At 36.1% G+C, this 22,466-nt stretch overlaps 1 protein-coding gene across 2 annotated transcripts; it reads left to right on the top strand.

The window, feature by feature from the left end:
* The first annotated feature begins 5,636 nt into the window (after positions 1 to 5,636).
* LOC149802795 (uncharacterized) lies at positions 5,637 to 21,898 on the top strand. 2 transcript variants are annotated; one of them, XM_089952230.1, is made up of 5 exons: positions 5,637 to 5,974; positions 12,286 to 12,519; positions 14,605 to 15,646; positions 17,154 to 17,232; positions 17,767 to 21,898. In XM_089952230.1, exons 1-5 carry the CDS (start codon positions 5,893 to 5,895, stop codon positions 17,788 to 17,790), a joined length of 1,461 nt encoding a protein of 486 aa, XP_089808356.1. In that variant the 5' UTR covers positions 5,637 to 5,892; the 3' UTR covers positions 17,791 to 21,898. The 2 variants fall into 2 exon arrangements, with proteins under 2 accessions (XP_089808356.1, XP_089808357.1); XM_089952231.1 differs by lacking the exon at positions 12,286 to 12,519 and having other exon boundaries at positions 5,647 to 5,974.
* The last annotated feature ends 568 nt before the right edge of the window (positions 21,899 to 22,466 follow it).

Below are 22,466 nucleotides of genomic sequence, written 5' to 3'. Positions count from 1 at the left end.
TAATTTAAAAATTATTTTTGTGAAGCCAATCCAGACGAATCGAAATAAATAATTACACGTGGATTAATCGCGTATGAAACTCAATGAGTACCTGGACGAGAACTTTTATTGAGATTAATGATATCGGTTTCAATATTATTTGGTTGTTTTGGTAATTTGACACGCATAAAATCACCTCTGAAATGTTTTATATTATTTTTTAGCAGCATCAAGTAAATTAAAATTTGACATAGGAAGAATCAGAGAAGTGTTTCTGGATATCTCAGACCTTTTCCGTACCAATGAGGGGCTTCTGACAATCTTATACCCCTTCCCTTTTTTAGAAGTCTTTATTCATTCTCCTTTTGCTTTCTTTAATGCCATTCCAGCAGCGGTTTAAACAGCTACAAGTGCAGCTGAATTTGCTACAGCTGGGGCTGCAGTGGCTATTAAGGCTGGTATAGCTGCAAGAAGTGTAAATATACCACCCGTTTTAATTGGGTCTTTAACTGCAAAAGCCGATAGATTACGTCTAAAACCATTTTTTGAATGTTTGGCGTCATTGAAGTGTCTGAGTTAATGTTCTGACAACGATAGATTGTTTTGACCACCTGTGATCTGACTATTTTTGTGATATTTTGATTCCACGGGTCTTTGCTGAATTTGATTAAAGCTTTTTAATCTGACCAGAGTCAAACTGACACTAATAAAAAATGACATTTATAATATCATGAGCCATTTAATTACAGGTTTCCTACAGGAGCATCGATAACTCTCATTCGTCCACCAACACCTTCAAGTAACATTGCTTTATCTGAGAGCATAACAGCGATTGCTTTATAACCATCAGGAATAATTGGTGGACCAGGTATTCTTAGTGGTGATGTGTTACGCAAGCTCTTAAGTGTATACCAACTACAGTGTGCCTGCGTAAGTCTAAATGTTACAACGAAAAGTAATATATTGAATAGAGCGTTGTAAAATCACGCTGATATATCTGTAAAACAGAATCAAAATTCTGATCAGGCCCAATGAATGTCATCATGATAAGCACGTGCTACATGATTGTGATTAGAGCTCAGTAATACTTCTTCGGATGGTTAATAATGTCCATTTATCCTTAAAGAAACTTCATTAACTCCAAGCTTGTCAAATACCATTGGATTACGTGTTTGTGTGGTTTCTCGTGCATTTTCCTGAAATGCAACAAATATATGCCGTGGTGCTGAAACACCCTGCTGTGATGCTATATCCCATGTAAATAAACCAGTAACTTCACTTGAAATACTGTATGTGGTCATCGTCAACCATGACAATGTTGATTTACCACCTTGACTCATAAAAGAGAGTAACCGTTGTTCTTCATCGATTGATGGAGTCATTACTGGCATCCACAACGAAAGTTTTGTTATTCTTACTATACATTCACGAACTGCGTCGGGTCGCCAGGTTGCATCACTGTCGTTGTCTTTTCTAACAAGTATAACCGTATGCTTGGCTCCGAAAATAACCTTTCTGACATGTCTACAAAATCCAAATATGTGATAGTGGAATCACACATGAAAATTCTTCTTCATCATTTAACATTGATCTACGTGTTGCAAATCATAAGTTGTAATTTTCTTTCATTGATGCAACTGCTGGTGTAGCAACATTATTTGCAACGTTTCCTACATCACCTATGGTTACGTTTTTGTCTTATGGATGATCAGATGTATCCTTCGCAAACATCATTGACGGGCCAGCTGATCTTGAGTTATCATCGATGTATCTTGCAAGGCCAATTATCGTCGTGGCAATATTAAAGTTTTCCAGGCATGATTCAGTGTGTTTTCCATCAACCATGTATACGGCACTTTTAAATAACACCATAATACCATTTTAACAAAACCAGGTCGATCACCAGTTCCGATTCCTCTGCCATCTACTTGTAAAAGTCTACCTTCTACTTCAATAAATGCTTCAGTGGGTAAGAAATATCGGCTTGTACCTTGAACTTGAAGTTCGAGTAGTTTACGCTGATTTGGCTCTCGTGCGTCATAAGAATAATATTGATAATCGCGTACAGATTCATCTTTGAGCACTGGCGCATCTGTCTAATACCGGATCAGATACACGTTTAAACATTTTATTATAATTGCTATCGTCTAACACGAAGACCACTTCCTACTATTAAACTTGCAGTTATTATTTTATTTTTTTTGGCGTGGGTACACAGCCAACTCTGCTAGTTTTTGATTTGCAGCTTGATTGATTATTTAACTCACATTTGCAAGCATAATTTCAGTGCTGGGTAATTTTACTGGTTGTGGTTTTCGTCGTATTAAACGTGCTAGTCCATCCTTGATTACCGAGAGCGCTTTACTAGCAACATCACCAACAGCCCCAATACGTTTATCACGATCAAAATCGATAGCTTTCATTCCTAGTTGCTTTAAAATCGGTATTGCTTTTGGGGCTATCCTTCTAAATAAACCCTGAATAGCATCACTGAGTCCATCTCCGTAGATCGCTTTGTATGTTGGTAAACGCGAATGTATCACCCTGACCATTACAGGTCCACGTTGAGCATTATGTATGATCATATTATTGTACTGTCACTGATTTTAATTACTTTCAATCACTATGATAATCATCAACAATTTCATCAATGAGAGACAGATAAACATTAATATAAATGATACCACCTGTAAATAATCGTTGACAAATATCAGCTGTTTCATTATTAATTTCTGGAGAATTATTACCAGCTCGTTTTCAGTGAATCAGAATTTCTGATCGTTCAATATCGGCAAGGACGTTGCTGGGACATGGAGTAATAAGACCACTTCCAGTTTTTGGACCAAAATATTTATAATAAGTTTCATCAATTATTTCTTCTACAGTAGGTTCTCGTTCTTCCTCACTTGTTGTTTTATCTGCTTCCTTCTCCAATTTTCCTGAGACTAATTTCCATTTTGCGTATTTCTTACTTGGTGAAGAACGTAAGTAATTCCTTCGTCAAATTTATCCAAATTCCAAATCCTCTTCTCTTTGTTTTCTTTCCAGTTCAATCTCTTTAATTCTCGACTTCATTTCTTTTTCTCTTTGTTTCTTTGATTGTTTGGCTTCTTCAAGTTGCAACTTCATTTCTTCTTCATTTTGTCTCCTTTCCAGAATCGAATGTCTAATACGCTCATCTACTATCTGGTTAAAAGTGTTAAAATTATTAACATCTTTATTACATTTGATTTGCTGAATACCAGCAGAGAAACGATATATATCCCTAATCCAATTGGCAGCTTTTAATGTTTTAACATATTCGGGTTTTACATATTTCTCTCTATTACGATATTCAAACGGAGCTATATCAAGTATTTTGCTTGGGTTTTGGATATCGGCAATACCGTCCGGCGTAAATTTATCCATAATGTTAGTTTTCACGTTTGGCAGAGATTGTGGTTGAACTTCGGGTTGTGGTTGAGGAGGTAGCTGGGATGGTGGTTGAGCTGCTTGAAGAAGGCCAGCAATATAAACAGGCAATGTCTCAAGTGCTTTTTGAACCTCCTCAGTTGCTGTAACAATTTTCTTGGTTGGTTCGATAATTGGTTTGAATAACTGTTCTGCACCTTCTGCAAACTTCACCTGAGACTCCTGACGCGCTTGTTGTTGCTGCTTGACAGCATCACAGACGGGGAAACATTTCTTAATTGCCTCTAGTCGCTCTCGAGCTAATCTAGCTGTGCGAGATTCCATAGCTGACATACAATCACACAATATTATTGTATACCATTAAATGATTTAATTACACATTAATAGCAGCAGAGAGGGTGCGACCACAAATGAGTGTCACGGTGGGCAAACAAACACATTATACAAGTTTGGAAAAACACAAACGACATAGAGTAAGAAAATAAACTAGCCCAATTAGAGAAACTCTCGGTTTTAGTTAGACTGTTCGGTTTGATGTTATTGACCTTTTGTTTTCATTTTTCGTAGAAAGAAAGCTTTATTTTTCGAAAATGGACCTTCCCCCTTTCTGCTCCGGGCAGTCAAGGGTAAGGGTACCGGAAGTACCAAAGAGAAACAAGAGGCGGACATTAATTGACAAATGAGTAACAGAGATAACATTGAAAGGAAACACTCTCACTTAAGACATTTAATTTCATATGATGTTTAGTAATTGGCAACTGTGAATAGGTCATTGGTTGTATTTGTTCGAAAGATATTGCGATAAGAAATTTGTAGATGAATTTATTTAATACAATTGATATATTTTATTAGATTGTTATACTTTTGACCTTGAGTTATTTTAACACCTAGACCGTATACATTGCTGACTGGACGCACAGAGCTATTTTAATTCTAATTTTCAACCTTCTCCGGCATTAGAAATAATACCTATGAGGCACGTGAAATTAATTTTGAATCATATGGATATTATTTGACATGCGCATTTTACAGTCTTTACTTTTCTTAATCTGTTTCTTGTTGTTGCCATTTTTAGATGTATCTAACGCAAAACGTTGACGATGCGAGAGGAACAGATAATAACAGGGACTACCAGGTCTGAAAATAGTAACCATGTGTTTTGTGTTGGTGAATTGGTGGAGTGACTATGACTGGCACTGCAATCCTCTGCACTTTATGGCAAGTTAACCTCGTGTGGCAGAAAATCACATCTTGTCCGAATGCTGTCAAATCCACACCTGTGCGGTAAATCTTGCAAAGTACTTGTTTGCAAACTATTGATGAATTTAATAAAACCTTTAACAAACCCAAAAAAAGAAATGACACATGAGCATGTCCAGATTTAGCTTATATATATATATATATATATATATATATATATATATATATATATATATATATATATATATATATATAGATAGATAGATAGATAGATAGATAGATAGATAGATACATGTATATATAATATGTTAATTACCCGTTCAAGGACGAGAATAAAACTGTAAAGAAAATAAACACAATGGGATGAGCGAGTTTAAACAAAAGAAGATAAAGATTGACCCAAAATATGTTGTAAGAAATTTGAGATGCCGTCGCGATTTTCCAACTCGCGACCTCTTGTTTGGGAACCAGACGGGAGTGATAAAAGAAAGCTTCAACATAAAATGCAACAAACATATAACAAATTGGGATGAGCGAGTTTAAAAGAAACTTTGAACATAGAATTACAAAAAGGTATTTTTTGTTAAAATTTAATTCTGTCGCAAGTTTCGAACTCGCGACCTCTTGTTTGGCAAGCGGGGCACACGGGAAGATAGAATGACAAATGTATCTGTTTATGTGTAAGACGATGATGATGTTTGTGTGTGCGTGTGCGTGTGTGTGATTACTGCCTAATTATGAAATACATGTTCCGTATGGATGATACAGACTCGTCACTAAAATGTTACATTTTCGATTAGCATCAAAAGGGGTATGCCCAAAATGGCTACTGCAATGTGTCCTTGGACAAGACGCTTTAATCAGCAATACATAACCTTCATGTGCTGCCGTAAAATGCTAAACATGCACAACAGGAAGTTTGAAAGCCCCTTTGTTATTAACCTGACTGAATAAATGTAAATAAAAACGGGTAGCTTTGTCAAACTCTTGCAGACGATTTGTGTTGATCTGGTTTCACAAATAAAGGCAGTTAGTGTCACTTATACCTTGATAAACACAAGTACGCGTCATATTGTGGGTGCCGCTTATAAAATTCCAGGAGAGCGACTAAACAGTGGATTGGTCGATAAGGTCAGAAGAAATACGCATATCCTGCAATGACTCATTTTTACGCCTGTTGATTCAAAGAAGTTTTAAAAGAGTATCATTTTGCTGAAAATGACATAGAATTGATTGAATCGTGTATATTTAACCTGTCAGTTTATCTGAACTATATACACTCTGTGCGGAAAGAACATTTACATGGAGCTCCGCGTTACCTGGATATTGATCGCCACGTGTGTTATTCTCACAGTACAATGTGGAATAGCAGCCAACACAACAGGTACGATTAGTGATTTAGTACACGTATTGAAGGTACTTTGTCAAATACATTTAGTGCAAGTTTCAGAAGCTGTATCAGTCATTTTGCTATCTACCCGTGTTCTTTGACAGTTAATAGCGAAATAAGATCCGTAAATAACAGACACAATGCCTTTCATAAAGATTAGGTCACATGATCCCACCTGTGGTCACTCTGTCCTTTTCATACAAGCGTATAAGCTCATCGCCTTTATAAGAACAAAAAATAAGAGACACATGACTATTCAGATATCTCTTCGGGGCGTGGTTGAGCTGGTGTATTCTATTTAAAGACGTGTAGTATAGGGAGGAAGTAAACTATGGAATGGAGTTGAATTTTATGCAAACATCCAAATATTTGTATAGTACCCTCTTGAGTTTTATGTTCCTGTTTTATAATTTGTCATAATTTATTTACTTTAAGTTACGAAAGAGTGTTGAAGAAGATACGTTTACTTAAATACGAAGTACATCCCTTTTGACATTTTCTTCTCTGGTTTGTTGAATTCGTGGTTTACAGGAGGAATCGTATGTATGTATGTATGTATGTATGTAAGCATGCATGTATGTAAGCATGCATGTATTTATGTACGTACGTGTGTGTGCGTGTGTGTGTGTGTGTGTGTGTGTGGTTAATTGGCACATTAGTACAATCCTGGCTATATTGTGCCTAGTAAGTTATGATATTCCACAGAAGACATACCAAACAATGGTAACAGCAAAGAAGAGTAAACTCTTTTAAATATACGGGGGTGGGGCTTGTAAACTGCACTATTTCCAAAATAGCTAAAGCATATATCGGATGGAACATCATCACAAGATGCACGTCAGGACACAAGTTCTGCCTCTATTTGTAGCCTCATGTGATATGCAAATATTGGCATGGACGCATCAAGCTTATTTTACGTCCCCGAGCCGACAAAGGAAATAGGGCGTGGGTGGTTGAACTTATTATAACTCCTCTCAACCCCGTGTATATTGTATACAAACCCCAACTTGGAGTTCTTTGTATAACTTGACGATGTAAGTTGGTCTTATTTGTCAGCATTAGAATATCCAAAATTGCACATTTTGCTTCTTGGACAATGTTTGATGCATGAAAATATAAAATGATCACCATACATTGTAAGGAATCTCAAATATCCGGTAAATGGATATATAGCTTGATTGGCTGATTTATGAAAACAGTTTACAATTAATAAGTATGCGGCTCACAGATCCGTAGCAGAAAAATAGGAAAATTATACTCAAGGGCATCTGCATGTACATATGACATGTATGATCCTTCTCCCCCTCCCTCATATTACATTATGTATGTCATACCTTATACTGATAGTGGTTGCCATGTCAGTTATTATCTTGTCATAATACACTATGAATGTCAGATTTCTAATGGCTATATATTTCATTTCATTTATGAACCCCGTCCTTCGCATTATAAATATAGGACCTTATACTGACTATGGATTTCATATCATGACTCCCTCCTCATTATACCATACACTGGCTGATTTTTTGATATCTTAAATGTCTTCAACAGAGGAGTCAAACATGAATTTGTTTAGCGATTTTGATATAAGATATCCATGTACAGAAGCCAACTAAATGTGATCGAATGTTGTTGGTCTTTTATCTTTCCATTCACTTTAATCAGGGTTTATGTTGTTAGAGCTGCGATACAATCCTTGGATTTATTTCCAGTAATTCCCCAGGTAATATGTAAACACAAAGTTCGTTTCAACCTGATTTCATTGATTAGATAGCTTTTGTACCAATTTCATTCTGACCAGCATGTAAAATGTCCTTGAACAGTGTATTCCGTCTAACTTTTAACTTGTTAAAACGTGCGTGTATTCTCACAATGGGGCATATTTCAGATATTTCGAATTCGAGGTATGAACGTTAACGTTGATAATACAATTTGCATTATATTTGCTAAATATAGTATGTATAGGTTATTGCATTTGTATGGGAAAATATGAACGAGATTTTTTTTCTAAGTAATACTGCACTACCTTTGGAATGCAGTATTAGTAAAACAAAACGAGTTCATATTTTCCCATACAAATGCAGTAACCTTTTTAATTATATACTCATTTCGTTTTCCTACCGATGGTTTACTATTAAAGGAATACACTAGAAGAAACAAAGTAATTTAAATTACACCGTATTTAAAAATAAATACACAATCATAGCTTCATCAATGCATATTAACAACATTAATGAGCACACAGCACCGCCCTGCGACCTTTGAATTTCGTTGCGCGCTTAACTATAGTTTTTAAAAGAATTCTCAATTTAGTCTACTTAAAACTGATATTTAAAGTCATATTTTGAATGAATTAGTATTGAAGAAAAACTTTCATGTGACCTAGAATTGGTGGATTTTTGTTTGTTTGTTTTTTGGGTGGGATAGGGGTTGTATCCGACACAGTTATGCTTTTATGCGTATGATGGACTGGATTTATTGTCATTTTAGCGTATTAAGGAGACGTGATTGCAGTTGGAAATGTAGTCGAAATTACAGCACAGTTTTGGTGTATATCAGGTTTTCCATGACATGGTTTATGTGATTCGGATTTGCAGAACTAAGAAAGTACATTTTAGGAAATTCAAGACACATAAATGTAAGTTAATGTGTTAATTCACATCGTGAACTAAAGATAACATATACCCTGTTAGTCTTGTATGGTCACTGTTGGAGGGACCCCAGCTATGACATGTGTCATACATTGCATGTCTTCTATAGATAGCCTAACATTGTATCAGAATAGTTAAACGGGGATAACAATCTGATTAGAATCAGATCTCCACTATCCTACGTGAAGGGCAATGGATATACGACTTTAATAAGATTAACGGGGAAAATTGCAAAGCAGCTATTGTGCAACCGTCCATTTAGCCAGCAGAAATAATACGTTTTCGTCGTCTGTACTTGTTAGCATTGAGGCTCTTAGTTTCCTACCAAAACCTTCAGTTGCATTTTTTCTCGAATTTAGTGTTTTGACTGACTTGTAAAACGGTACGTCTGGGATAGTTATGCAGTAGCCCTTGGCCTCATAATATTGTTTTTCTGTGCTATTTTTACAGACCCTATAGAGCACTGTTCATAGTCTGAACCATTCTGTTTGCGAAAATATTCCTCATAAATAACTGTATAAATATTCAGTATTTTCAATTATTGCGTCTCTCACGTTTGTTGTTAACTTTGCGAATATCACATTCATTCGTCTGCATGTTTAAAAGTGTGAACTTGTCCACGTCGCTAATTTTATTGTCTCTACGCTTAGATGAGCGAAACAGTTCGTTTAGTTCTTCCACAAACAAATCTAGTAAACCAAAAGCCCAAACTTGTACAAAATGAGCGTAAATTGTTTGTTTACAAAGTAGTTTCTAATACACTATGCTATGTTTAGACTCACTTGCCGTCCTGTATGAAAAGAATAGGCTAAAGTGACCCCATTCACTACTTCTGTGTGATGTATCCCTGGTAGGGGCAATAAGGGAGACTAAGCCGTCTCAGGCTCCTACATTTTAAGCGTCTCTAGGGCATAATTTTAGCAATCTATGTGTACAGAATTTTTAGGGAACATTCTTGTAGCTGTAGATACACGTTGATTTAGTGGGTAGCGGGTACGTATCAGCTCCGCCTCGCCATCACCCCACCTCCCTCACTCTGTTTTTCTTTGGGTGGGGGCGGTGTGTGTTCACTAGTCCCCCACCCACCCACATATACACTAATTCCTCAATCTGGATGTATGCATGTTTGTTTTTTCGGATTGTTCGTGACATTACAAGGTCGGTTTACCGACAATATATAGATAAATTATGTAGTTGAAACCACTGATTACAATACTTCTACGCTGTAAATAACTATTATTTTCTTGGGGGGATGGGGCGAGTGGTCTAAAGCGCTTTCAGTTACGGATCACTGCCATCTCACTTCCGTCTGCGTGGGTTCGAGTATAGAATTCGGCCAATGTGGGTATGTGAGACAGCTTGCCAGTATTCTTCCCGGGGTTTCCCCGGGTTCTTCCTCCACCATTAATACTGGACGCCATGAATATCCTATTGTGTGCTGAAAAATGGCGTTAAACCCCACTGAAACAACAACTTGTCTGGGGCCTCTCTTGGCAGAGTGATCTTAGGCGCCCTTCTTTACAGATTACCGACAGCTCACCTCGGAGTGCGTCGGTTCGAGTCTCAGACTCGGACAACGTATGAATGCCAGAAAGCTTGCCTGTGGGTCGGTTGTTCTTCCCAATGTTCACTCGGATTCGTCCTCTACTAAACGTATAATATGCTTGTATGAGCATATCTATCAATGTATCATATGCTGAAAAATGGTGTTAATTCCATAACAGCAACAACAAAGGCAACTTACTTGTCAGACCCTAATGTGTGTGTATGTGTGTGTGAGAGAGAGAGAGAGAGATAGATTTAACGTAGCTTTAATAATGTGAGTCATATCGCTACGATATCTGCAGCAATGGCAGTTTACAGTGATTCTAGCGCTGTGACATAATATGCCACCCAGTCACATTAACCTGACACCAGGCCGACCAGTCCTAATACTAACCTCTTAATGCTGAGCGCCAAGCAAGGCACCTGTTAGTACCATTGCTATAAGTCTTTCTGATGTGACTCAGCCGGAGTTCGAACGCGCGACCTCCCGCATCTGAGGCGGGCGCTCTAACCACATAGGCCACCAGAACAGTCTTAGATGGTAATGATGTTAAACATAAAATAGGAAGCAGTTAATTTGGTTTTCGGTCAGATGAAACCTGGCTTGTCTATTATCAGGTCATAGTTTTAGTCCTCGTGGCATCAACGCCATATTGCTTTATTCATGTTGGAAATTGTTATGAACTAATGTTCTCTTTTAACAACAAGGCGCAGTTGAAGTAAATGCAAACAAAACTAGAGTTTTAACTGTATACTTGTTTGTCTGTTTTTATATATGAAAATATTTCTCTCGACCAATCGCACCGGTGTCTAGTGTTTAAAGCGTCCGCCTCGGATGCGGAAGGTCGTGGGTTCGATTCCCGGCCGAGTCATACCAAAGACTTAGAAAAATGGTACTAACAGCTGCCTCGCTTGGCGCTCAGCATTAAGAGGGTAGTGTTAGGACTGGTCTGCCTGTTGTCAGGATAATGTGACTGGGTGGGACATCATGCTACATGTCTGCTAGACATCGCAATAAACTTCCACACGGCAGACATCGTAGCGATATGACTGAAAAATTGTTAAAGCTACGTTAAAAGTCCAAATCACACACACACACACACACACACACACGACCAACATTCTTATATATAATGTATCTAACTCTGCACTTCTTTACGCAATGAACCTACGGAGATTTTTTATTGTTTTCATTTTATTCATTAGCTGACACATGCACTATGGCGTCGGCAAACGCACATTATAAATGAACATCTTAATCACGAAACTGTTTCAACGACTTGCCAAAGTCTGTTCTAAACCCGGCTTCATCCTGTTACCCTGCACGATAATATTTTTTTCTCGATATTTAATATAATCACTCATTGGTATACAGGATGTATGTACCTGACTATTAATTTATATATGCCTCGATGCCTGTCAATAGCATCCGGAGTGATAGTGTATTAGATGAGAGCTACCTGTTTGGTGACTGTTACGCTCGGATACTCTAAAAAATTATCTTACCCGTATGATAATTTTCTTTAACAACGTATGATAATTTCATACTATATCATCACGCATCCTCGTGTGTGTTCCAATTACAGTATTTTCTTCTCCGTCTGATGTCATAATTATCAAATAATTAAGTTCCCGCTTTCTAAAATCAAGCTGCCCCATTGAGACGACTGCTCATACGTTTAACAGAACAAAAGCAACATCCGAAATAGCATTAATAACAATGTTAATCGTACAGAACATTTTCTCCTTCAAAGGCTTTAATTGTTGATGCTGCTAATTTCCTTGTTATTGTTTTTTCAAGTGTCATTCGTATTCTTCTTGTTAGAAGTTTTCGGTTTTTCAATACATTATGAATGAAAGGAAAGAAATCTTTTTCAACAATTTTGTTTATGTTCAGATACTATTCAAATTGTGAACTATGCCATTGCTTTGATTAATGTAAATATACGACTTGCACATTGTTTTCCACCAAAGAGACCGCATAGCATTAGGCAAGGAAGGATAAGTTCGTCTAATGAAGGAATCGTCTCGATTGTTGCCTAACTGCTGTGTGCTTTGATACGCGTTGTTCAACTCAAGTACACAATACAGTCTCGTTCTATGTTACAGAAAGTCATCTCAGCACTGAAACGTCATCACACAGTATCTCAGTACATGCGTCAGAGGAGCTACTGTCGACATCAGCAGCAACAAAAATAATAACAGTGCCATTAGCTACAAACACAACAGTGACAACAACACTAACAATAAGCCACGGTTCGACCAGCTCGCCTTCAACAACACAACATGGTCCAACCGTAGCGCAATCGTCGACATCAGCTAACACATCCAAAACAGACAACGGTGATAACAATACTGAATCTTTCACATCATCATCGACAGAGTCACAAAAAAAACCATAAATTCTTCAACTGATATTTTAAATAAAGAAAACACCATGTTCATTAACTAATTCATTTAGCACGTTTTTGTTGCTGTGTAATACATAAACATGAAGTACAAACTATTCCTTGACCTAGGGGTTCGATAAGTTTGTTGTTCTTGTAGGGTTCAACGCGATTGTCAGCACAAGATAGGCTATATATGCCGGTCATTATAACTAGTGGAGGAAGAGCCATGGAAAACCCCGGGAAGAACCACCGACCCACGATAAGCTACTGGCAAGCTTTCTCACGTACCCACGTTAGCCGAGCCTGAGACTCAAAACCACCCTGACAGAGGTGATATAGCAGTGATCCTGAACGGTAAGCACTTTAGACCACTCGGCCAATCGGTGTCCCCTCGATAAGTTTGGTAATGTGCGAAAGATCGGGTCATTATCAAGGTTTGTGTTTTCATGCAAGATGATTCTTTGGGACTCAGTAGGAAAAAATATTTTAAGATTCCTTCTCCTTGTATTTAAGCTGAAACTCCACACCTATTGCACCAAATCTGACCATTTTCTTAGTTTTGATACCTGAATTAATAAGACCTATGCTTTCCTGACTGATTTCAGATTAATTGTTTTGCTGACAGTGATATTTTTAGTAGTTAATATTCTGTTGACTGCGGATTCGCGAAGATAGTCACGAGATGCTTGTTGAGTTTGTTTTACAAGCAACGAATAAAGAGTGCAATCTATATAGTAAGTGTACAGTGTGGCATGATTGACTAACCTTGTCATAATTCATAAGAAGAGAAGATTCGTTGATTTCAGCTCTCGCCGATCCTAAATCTGTTTCAGTTGTCATGTTTTAAGGATAATTATTTCAGTTAATTAAACTTAATGAAGGACAGCGTAATTATCAATGAGATGTGTTCGTGCGATAACGTCAAAAAATATGGGAACACACCCGTTTATGTTAGACAGACTCTTCCTGGTATATAACTTCTGTTTCATCATATAGTCATATAACGTGAGGCACGTAACTTTTATATTCCAATAGTATGTAAGCGTTGATCATCTGACTCTGCTAGCTCACGTCCGATAGGAACATAAACGACAAATTCATAAAACCGTGGCCTGGACGAAAATATTTATTTTATTTCATTATCTTGAACTATTTATTCATGTGGACCAGAAAAAAAAAACAAATGTTTAAAATGTTAAAGTGACTTTATATGTGCGGCAAAAATACTCATTTGTGGACACATTTTTGGCATAAGTTAGAGAATTAACAGTTCGGCATATACAGCTTTAACTCGTGAGACAACTGGTTGCAAATTAAACTTGCAACAAATAGAACCAGTTGTGAGTAACATATCTTCACAAGAAATAGAGTTTTTCAGGGCGGTCCGTCAATAAAGGCGAACTAAGCGGTTGCCTAGGGTACCAATTTAAATGGGTCCACACATTTTAGGAGAGGGTTTAGAGGCGGAGACGGGCACCGATTGCATGGTTCGCCCATGGCGACAGTTGCTGGCAGCTATTCTATACGGCCTCGGGAGTTGTTTCCAAAATAATTTATACGTGTGAGATCGAATAATTTTGTTCGCCGACCAGAATATCATAATTGACGTTAAGCCTAAATTTGGTAATATCGTTGCCCGATAGCGATGACAGCTAATGAGATTAACAAAACAACAAGCAGCATCTTAAATAGTAGCAATAAAAGGCTTAATCATTCTGGACTTTTTCTTTTTCTAATGTTTTAATTGTTGCTGCTGCTGTTTCCCTTATTCTTGGTCTTTTCCCCGTGTTATTCGTATTTCACTTGGTAGACGTTTACATTTTACCCATATATTATGAATAAAAAGAAACATTTTTTTCTCAATTTTTCTTTCTGTTCAGATAGTATGAAAATTGTGAACTATGCCTTTACCTTTAAGACTTTAATAAATGTAAATGTACGACTTGTAAAGTATTTTCCACTTTAGAGACTCTAGAGCATTAAGCAAAGAATGATAGTTCATTTCAAGTAAACAAGTTAACCCCATTCTATATTTCAGAAAGTCATCTCAGCACTGAAATGTCATCAAACAGTTTCTCAATACATATATCAGGCATGGTTCAGACATCATTAGCAGCAGACACAACAACAGCAACAACAACACCAGTGACGTCAGCGACAGGTACAACAGTGACAGCAACAACAATCAGTTCCCCTTCAACAAACCAGCTTAGTTCGACAATAGCGGAATCATCAACATCAACTAAAACATCTTACACGGTCAATGGGAATAATAAGACTGAATCTTCGACTACAACATCGACTGTGTCACACAACACCAACAATTTTTCAACTGTCATATTTAGTACTGAAAGCACAACATCATTTCCATCGATTACTGTTTCCACATCTACGTTTTCCTCTATTTCACCTTCTTTTTCATCAACAATCCCAATAATCAAAAGCTCAGCTCAACTTTTAACGTCTAGTGCACATACTTTCAATGGTACACATGCGGAAATTTCGACCTCAATTTCTACAAGTGTAACTAATGACTCGTTGTCTTCAATTTCAAAATCGAATGCCGCTCCATCCAGTACAACGTCGTCTCTTCCAACAATAGGCACAACGATCTCTACACCTACGTCCTCGACAATGTCTTCTACAAAAATGGCAACCTTACCGTCCAGTACAGTAACGTCTTCTATTCCAACAATGAGCACAACGATCACTACAACGATTTCTACACTTACGTCCTCGACAACGTTTTCTACAACAATAACAACCCTACCGCTCATTACAACAACGCCTGCTTCAACAATGAGCACAACGAGCTCTAAAACTACGTCCATGACACCCTCTTCTTCGCCAACCAACAGCATGCCGTTTACGACATCATCTGCAAGAACAAGTGAACAAACGATACACCCTACTCCCAAATCAAGCACCACGCAGAAACATTCTTCAGTAGAGCCGACCGGCGAATCCTTTCGTGGTCCAGAAGAGTCAGGTCTCTCTTCAGGCGGAAAGGCAGCGCTCGGAATTTGTATCCCACTTTTGATCCTGTTGATAGCTGGAGCAACCTTCTATTTCTACAGAAGGTAAGGCGGTTATATGTTAAAGGAATGTACTAACACAGTGTGGCGAGATTTCCATATTTCGATCAATTCAAGACATACATAGTTGTCTGATGTAAATATAAAATTTCTAATCACGTGTCATAAAATAAAGAATCAAAGTAGAGGCAAAAGCTTTTGAAAATCTAATAATTGTATCATAAACTCAACTAGAAGCACGGGTTGTATGTTTGAAAGTGGTGATTTAAGTGCAACGACAAATCCCTAGATCGTCGTCGAAAATCAAGACAAGATGTTTTTGAGGTTATCTCCATCAAAACAAGATTTCACAAAGGAGTGGAAGAAACTTATCATGGGTTTAACCATTTTCTTTTTTCATTTCTTTCTTCCCCTCTTCATTTGTAACTCAAGGCAATTCAGTGATTCATTCATATTTGCCAATAATCCTATCAAAATTCATACTTAAATGGCAAATCTAATTTTGCTTTATCCATGTGCAGGTAGCTGTTATTTTCCCCTTTGTTTTCCTTTGCTAAACAACTTTCACTGTCTAAAATCATCATCAAGCACGATGCAGAAAAGTCTGGTTCAAATATTTTTTGAAGTTAGTTTATTTAGAATCACATATAGTACTGTTATTAATAACAATTCAAAACCAAACAAAAATAATTTCCTGTAATCTGACTGACTAAATGGTCAGAGTTGTAATTGATTAATAGTTGTATCATCTTCACGTGCCCAAACGATGGTGATATATAATGCCAACAGCATCCCTGAGGTGTAACATCTGTTCGTCAGTGTTCTGTTTGCATGCATGCATTTCTGCATCATATATCACATATTAAAAATTAGACACAATAAATGTTTATTTCATTTTATCTGCAAGACTGTTCATATATCTTTTATTCCGTGTTCCATATTTTCGAATAAAATGTGAGTTTTAAGACTTAATTTTTTTGGAAAAAGTACATTGTTAGTTTATTCTGCTCTAATTTTATGATTTTTACGTTTTCGATTCATACCAGTATAATATCTAAAGCTAGAAAACACCTCTTTGCTTTTAAGTTTTGCTATAGATTTTTCATAGGGTTCAAACTCCATCAAGTGTTGTTGTCTCACTTCTGTAAGTTCCCGCCAAGAAAAAGAAAGTAAGAAATCAACTCCATTGATTTAACTATCGTCTGATAAAACTATTACTGAGCTATGATTTTAGTCAACACAGGGATCTATGAACCCCAGAAAAATGATGTTCAGACTAGCCTTCAACCTTGGTGATTATTTTGTTACTGTTTTTTTGTATGCTTGTTTTATTAAGTTTTCTAGTTCTGGTCTTGCAAAACCTCATCAGAAGTGAATTATTGTATAATATCACAACACACATTGATTCATTGCATACGTTTGATAAATGTTCATTATATAAATATATATATATATATATATATATATATATATATATATATATATATATATATATATATATATATATATATATATATATATATATATTGTATTAAATGCTTATATTTTTCAGACAAAGACTGCGAGGAAACTGGCACATATCATCCATATCATACCAAAAATGGTCCCACAGTAGTGATGCTGATGCAGAAGTAAATAAACGCCCCCAGCCAACTCTCTCTCTGTCTCTCTCTCTCTCTCTCTCTCGTTCATGTGTGTGTGTGTGTGTGTGTGTGTGTGTGTGTGTTTTATTTGCAGTTAATTTTCTGACAATGGCGATACACAACATATTTTTGATAGAATACGTGTTGGTGGTGGTAACAGAAAAAAAGCAGGACATTAAGTGGCTCCTTCCGCTTGCTTTTTCTTGAAGACTCGTTTTGGGCTATTTAAAAATGTTTATGTTGAATGAGCAGCACATAAAATGACTTTTCCTGCAGGGGGTCACGTCAAAAGGAGTTTTATTATTAATAAAGGATTTTCTAGCTACCGTTTCTTTCTTTTCCTGATTTTTTTATAATTTTGTTTTGGTTGAAGATTTTAATTTGGAAGAAACTAGAAATTTAGATGGTAGACTGAGAGGTTGGAAACAGTCGTGTGTGCAATATCACAGAAACATAGATATACATGATACTTTATTTATATGCCGAATTTTATGTTGAGTGTTTTGTTTTGTTTTGTTTCAGAATGTCATGATTAATCACCGATAAGACAAGATTCATCCAGCTCACATATTTAACAACTTGTAACGGACTGAATCACAGAATGTGCAAGACAATACTACACTTTAATTGTGACTAACGGCTGTTGGATGAAAACAATAAATGATTTTGATCTGATCATCAGAAAAGACTATATCGATTGAAGAAAAACTAAAACCTACATGGATGCACAGTAAATAGTGTTAACTCTTCGTACAGATTCATTACAGCGTTATCGGCATGTTACACAAAAGAGGACTTCATGTGTAAAGTACAAAGACAGTAAAAGTTTCAATATATGCATTCTTTTATATGCGTTCAGACAAGAAAGAAAGAAAAAAAGTCTTTCATATTGCCATTTTCCAAGCCTCACATGATCTGTATTTTAAGAACTTTATAGGTAAATATCAGTATGGTCAATTTAAATAAAAATTATCCAAAAATGAACAAAGATTTACTGATTAAACAGACATCACTTATATGCAATTGACTTTATGAGAAAATATATTTACAAATATTGTCGACATGATGTGTGTTCAGACGTTTTCATCTATGTGGTACCAAAACTCGATACAGATAACCACGAGAACTCGGGAGAGAAGAAAGGCAGTGTGCGTCATTGTTTGTGTCAGCAAATATAAATTTCAGGCTACTTTGCAGCATTTTGTACCAAAGAACAGCACATACATCTCAGTTTTCAAAAACAATTTTGTCGTCTGCCATGCTCTTGGGTGGTTGAGTTATATTAAAAAATAAAGGGTTTGGATATTTTAGTTTTCTTTAAAGATTCTTCTCTTCAAAACAAGTTGAACATTTTATAAAAAAAGTTTCTGTTCCATTTTGCAAAATCATAATCGAACATTTGGTCATATAATATTTCCGTCCAATCTTATAATGTTTCGATACGTCATCACACCAATACCCAAGAGCAGCAGGACAGACTGACTGACGAAGCGATTGGACCACGCTGAGCTTTCTTTTACTATTGTTCACTTCCATGACAGCCAAAACAGGCAGGCCTCTACTTGTAAAATGGTTTGCTTCGACCTTACCTCCCAACAACAATGAAATGAAAAGCTTGGTATGTAGAATATGCCTAGCTCTTTTGTGTAGTTTGTTATGTCTCTCTCAAGACATAAGGGCCAATGTAAAATTGAATTTCAAACCCCGTTAAAAACATGGCCAATGTTCTTTTTTCAACAGATGCGGGTTACTTTTCAATTATTTAATACTAATTTACCCAAAAATGACCAGTTGTACAATTAGCCGTCTACAGATTGAATACTGAACCATTTGGCCAAATCTCACAACTGCAATATCATTCGCTGTACACTGGAAAATTTAGCCCATGTTTACTACGTTTGGTTACGGTTGTCTCCTGTTTGGATGGAGGATGCTGGCGTTAACGTTTCTGGAGCTTTTGATCATCAGTTGCGATAGAAAAGCAAAATGACATAATTTTTAACTGTCTGCCTCAAAAATGTATGTATTAATTAGACATCGCTTACTGTCAAAGTGAAGACATATTTCTACAAATTCGTTAGTCCGTGCATCATTTAGATGAATTAAAGAAAAATGTAATTTAGAGTGCTTTACTTTATACTTTGACTTTCTTTAGCACATTGTTATATATAATGATTCAGAAATGGAACGATATCTTTGCAAAAGCACGGACGAACTACATTCTTGACCCTGCATCTTAAATATGAACAACCGTATTCAACCAACTTTTGTCCAATATACAAGGAGTGACTCTCAGTCACGTCAGCAGCGAATACTTCCCAGTATGTATTAATATAATATTATTTGCTGCAAATTTGCTGGGGGGGGGGGGTGCGTAGTGGGGGTGAAGAACTATTTAAAGGAGGAATCTACTAACGAGATATAAATTTCGTACTGTTATTATATATCGTCAGCATTTTTATTACATTAACAGCACAAGAAAGAAACCTAGAAACAATATGTAACCATTCTCATATTTTATGCCGCCAATTTTTTTCAGGAAAAATGGCAAAATTGTCGTAATAAACATCAAATATGCTTTACCACTGTGCATATATGAAACAAATCTTTAACTTGTTATGGGTATATTCTTTGATTTCCATTGTAAACACTATTTGCGAAATACTTATTGATGTTTCCATGTCCCTATTTGGGTTCATAAGATGTCGTACCGCTGCCTTAGAAATAATAGCCGCAAAATTAGCATAAGTCTGTTGCAGTACCATTCCTTCGCAAACAAACGTAATGAGACTGGATAAACGTTTTTTACTGTATATTGTCCTCTTAAAGATGTGTCTACCCAAACGGTTCCCATTTCCAACGTGTGCATTTTGATTCGTCCCACAAATACCTTGTAATAATGCACATCACCCGTATGCCGAGTGACTGCATAACGGAAGATATGTATAAAAATGGTCTTTATGATATGATGTCAAAACTTTTCATCTCGCTGGTGCCAAATAATATTCCAGATAAGCACGTGAACTCTAGGGAGAGCAGTTGTAACGTCCTTGATTGTATATGCCAGCAAATATCACTATTAAAGCATTTTGCAAAAGGACATGATTTGGTATTCACAGTCTGGCCTTAAGTAAGTTTCCATGTATAATAACATCTTTCCTTTCATACCCTATCCTACACAAAACGAATAAGAACAATTATTTGGGAACTAAGCGATGTATGTTAATTGATGAGATATTTAGGTCCTCAACAAAAAGCAGAGACTGGAAAATTAACCGATTTAAAGTCAGATATTTAAATCCAATTAAGAGCAGAAACAAGAGTAATCACCTAACCTGTTTTGAAACGCATATATTATAACATTAAAGAGAGAATATGTCCTCAGCTTCTTAAAAAATTAATAATAGAAACACTTTCTCAACACTCCCACATGTAAACACTCACCTATAGCAACTCTATGCAGTACCTGCTGGCCATTGGTCAAGATCAAAACATCCTTGAACTATACTGTACTAGATATGCGGGGACTGACACAAGTACGATACATAAAGACGTCGTGCAAACTAATCGATTCACCTCATGCGTACCTTTAAATAATACATTAATATTTCACTTAAATAATTTTGAAATGAAAACGAGTGCCTAGTGTGAGATTTTTGGTTCAAATTTGTGGTGCTTCCTTTGTGTAATAAAGAGAAACAAATTATTGAATGTTCCGGATTAATTCAAGCAGTCCTGAATGTTCCGATGTACCACAATGATATAATCCAGAATGTCTTTGAATGAGTTCTCCATAATCACAAAGTAGTGTTTTAGTCCAATAAGTCTGAGTACTTTGTAGTTCCCATGAATAATGTAAATAAATAATTCGTCTTAAATTATTCCTGAACACAACTATAAACTTTGATCAAAGATTCCAAAAGGCTGAAATTAAACAGAAATAAATAATTGTTTACCAGATCCCCATTATATACAAATTTCACTTGATCTGCGACGTAATAGATTACTGTGGGGAGAAGAAAAAAACTCTAAATTGTACACAAGGTCAGGTTTTAAACTCAAAGTTTCCTCCTGAACAGTTATGTGTATGTTATTGACTTTTAATAACCCAAGTTCTTCTGTTTTTGTTTGTTGTCTATGTTACTGTCATTCTCTTCCTTAGGTCATTTTCCGTCTGACCTATGGAAAATGCTTCACACTTCACACACATTAAAGCACAGACCACGATTCTTGAATTGCAATTCATGTCATGTTCTTAGGTTTTTGTTTGATGTCTGTGTATTCTAATTCTCTTCCTTAGTTCATTTTTTGCCTGACCTGTGTAAAAGGCATCACAAATAAATAATGCATAAATCATTTATTTTTGCATTAATATGTGTGAATTCAATGCATTTAATTTTATGTATAAGTATGGTATATATATATATGATTTAATTTTATGTACAAGTATGGTATATATATATATATATATATATATATATATATGTAGGAACGTTGTTAACATCTCGCCACAAAAACAATGATGTAAATAATATTACAATGTCAAATTGTTTATTTATAAAACTATTAAAAAGAAATGATGTATTCACCTTTAGAGCATCCATAAAGATGATGCAAAAGTGATCAAAAGAATAAAGCATAGATATTTTTCTGATCTTCTGTTACATTACATAATTTTTCTATGTATTATCTGAAAATGGATAGACTAAATTTGTCATTCATATATATATATATATATATATATATTTATACTGTATATGTATGTATATGTGTGTGCAAGCCAGAATATAAATAAGGAAACAATTTTATTAGTCAATGACCTTGACCTTCTGAACCACAAATCAATTAGTTTATCTGTCTCTTGTAGACCAAGCTACTTGCCGAAATTGGAAATGTAATATGTGAAGCAGAACTCCTGTTATTGCAGTGCAACACATTTCCTTCGACCTTTATGAACCCCAAATAAAGACTGTTCTTTGTCCATTATAGAGCAGCCAACACTAAAATTTTAGTGAAGGACTGTAAAGGAGAATGCAAGTCTTGATATGGAAATCTAACTGTTAATAGACTATTGGTCAGACGGACATCACTGTAACATTTTCCCATGCTCCCCGTTTTAAAGCATGGTTGTGAAAAATGTAAGGCTTGGTATACAAAATTTTAGGCTTGGTGCACTCACATGATCTTATGATCTACATCCAATAATTAAAACGAGATCTGAC

This window comes from Sinohyriopsis cumingii, chromosome 3, assembly GCF_028554795.1.
Source record: "Sinohyriopsis cumingii isolate HCF-2022 chromosome 3, ASM2855479v2, whole genome shotgun sequence".
Taxonomy (NCBI): domain Eukaryota; kingdom Metazoa; phylum Mollusca; class Bivalvia; order Unionida; family Unionidae; genus Sinohyriopsis; species Sinohyriopsis cumingii.
The sequence above is the reverse complement of the archived record's forward strand: the minus strand, read 5'-3'. Positions and strand labels throughout refer to the sequence as shown.

Excerpts from the sequence above, each read along its gene's own strand:
- LOC149802795 (XM_089952230.1), top strand. The coding sequence starts at position 5,893 with ATGGAGCTCCGCGTTACCTGGATATTGATCGCCACGTGTGTTATTCTC. Across the intron at positions 5,975-12,285 it reads AATAGCAGCCAACACAACAG|AAAGTCATCTCAGCACTGAA; the intron begins GTACGATTAGTG and ends TCTATGTTACAG. Across the intron at positions 15,647-17,153 it reads ACCTTCTATTTCTACAGAAG|ACAAAGACTGCGAGGAAACT; the intron begins GTAAGGCGGTTA and ends TATATTTTTCAG.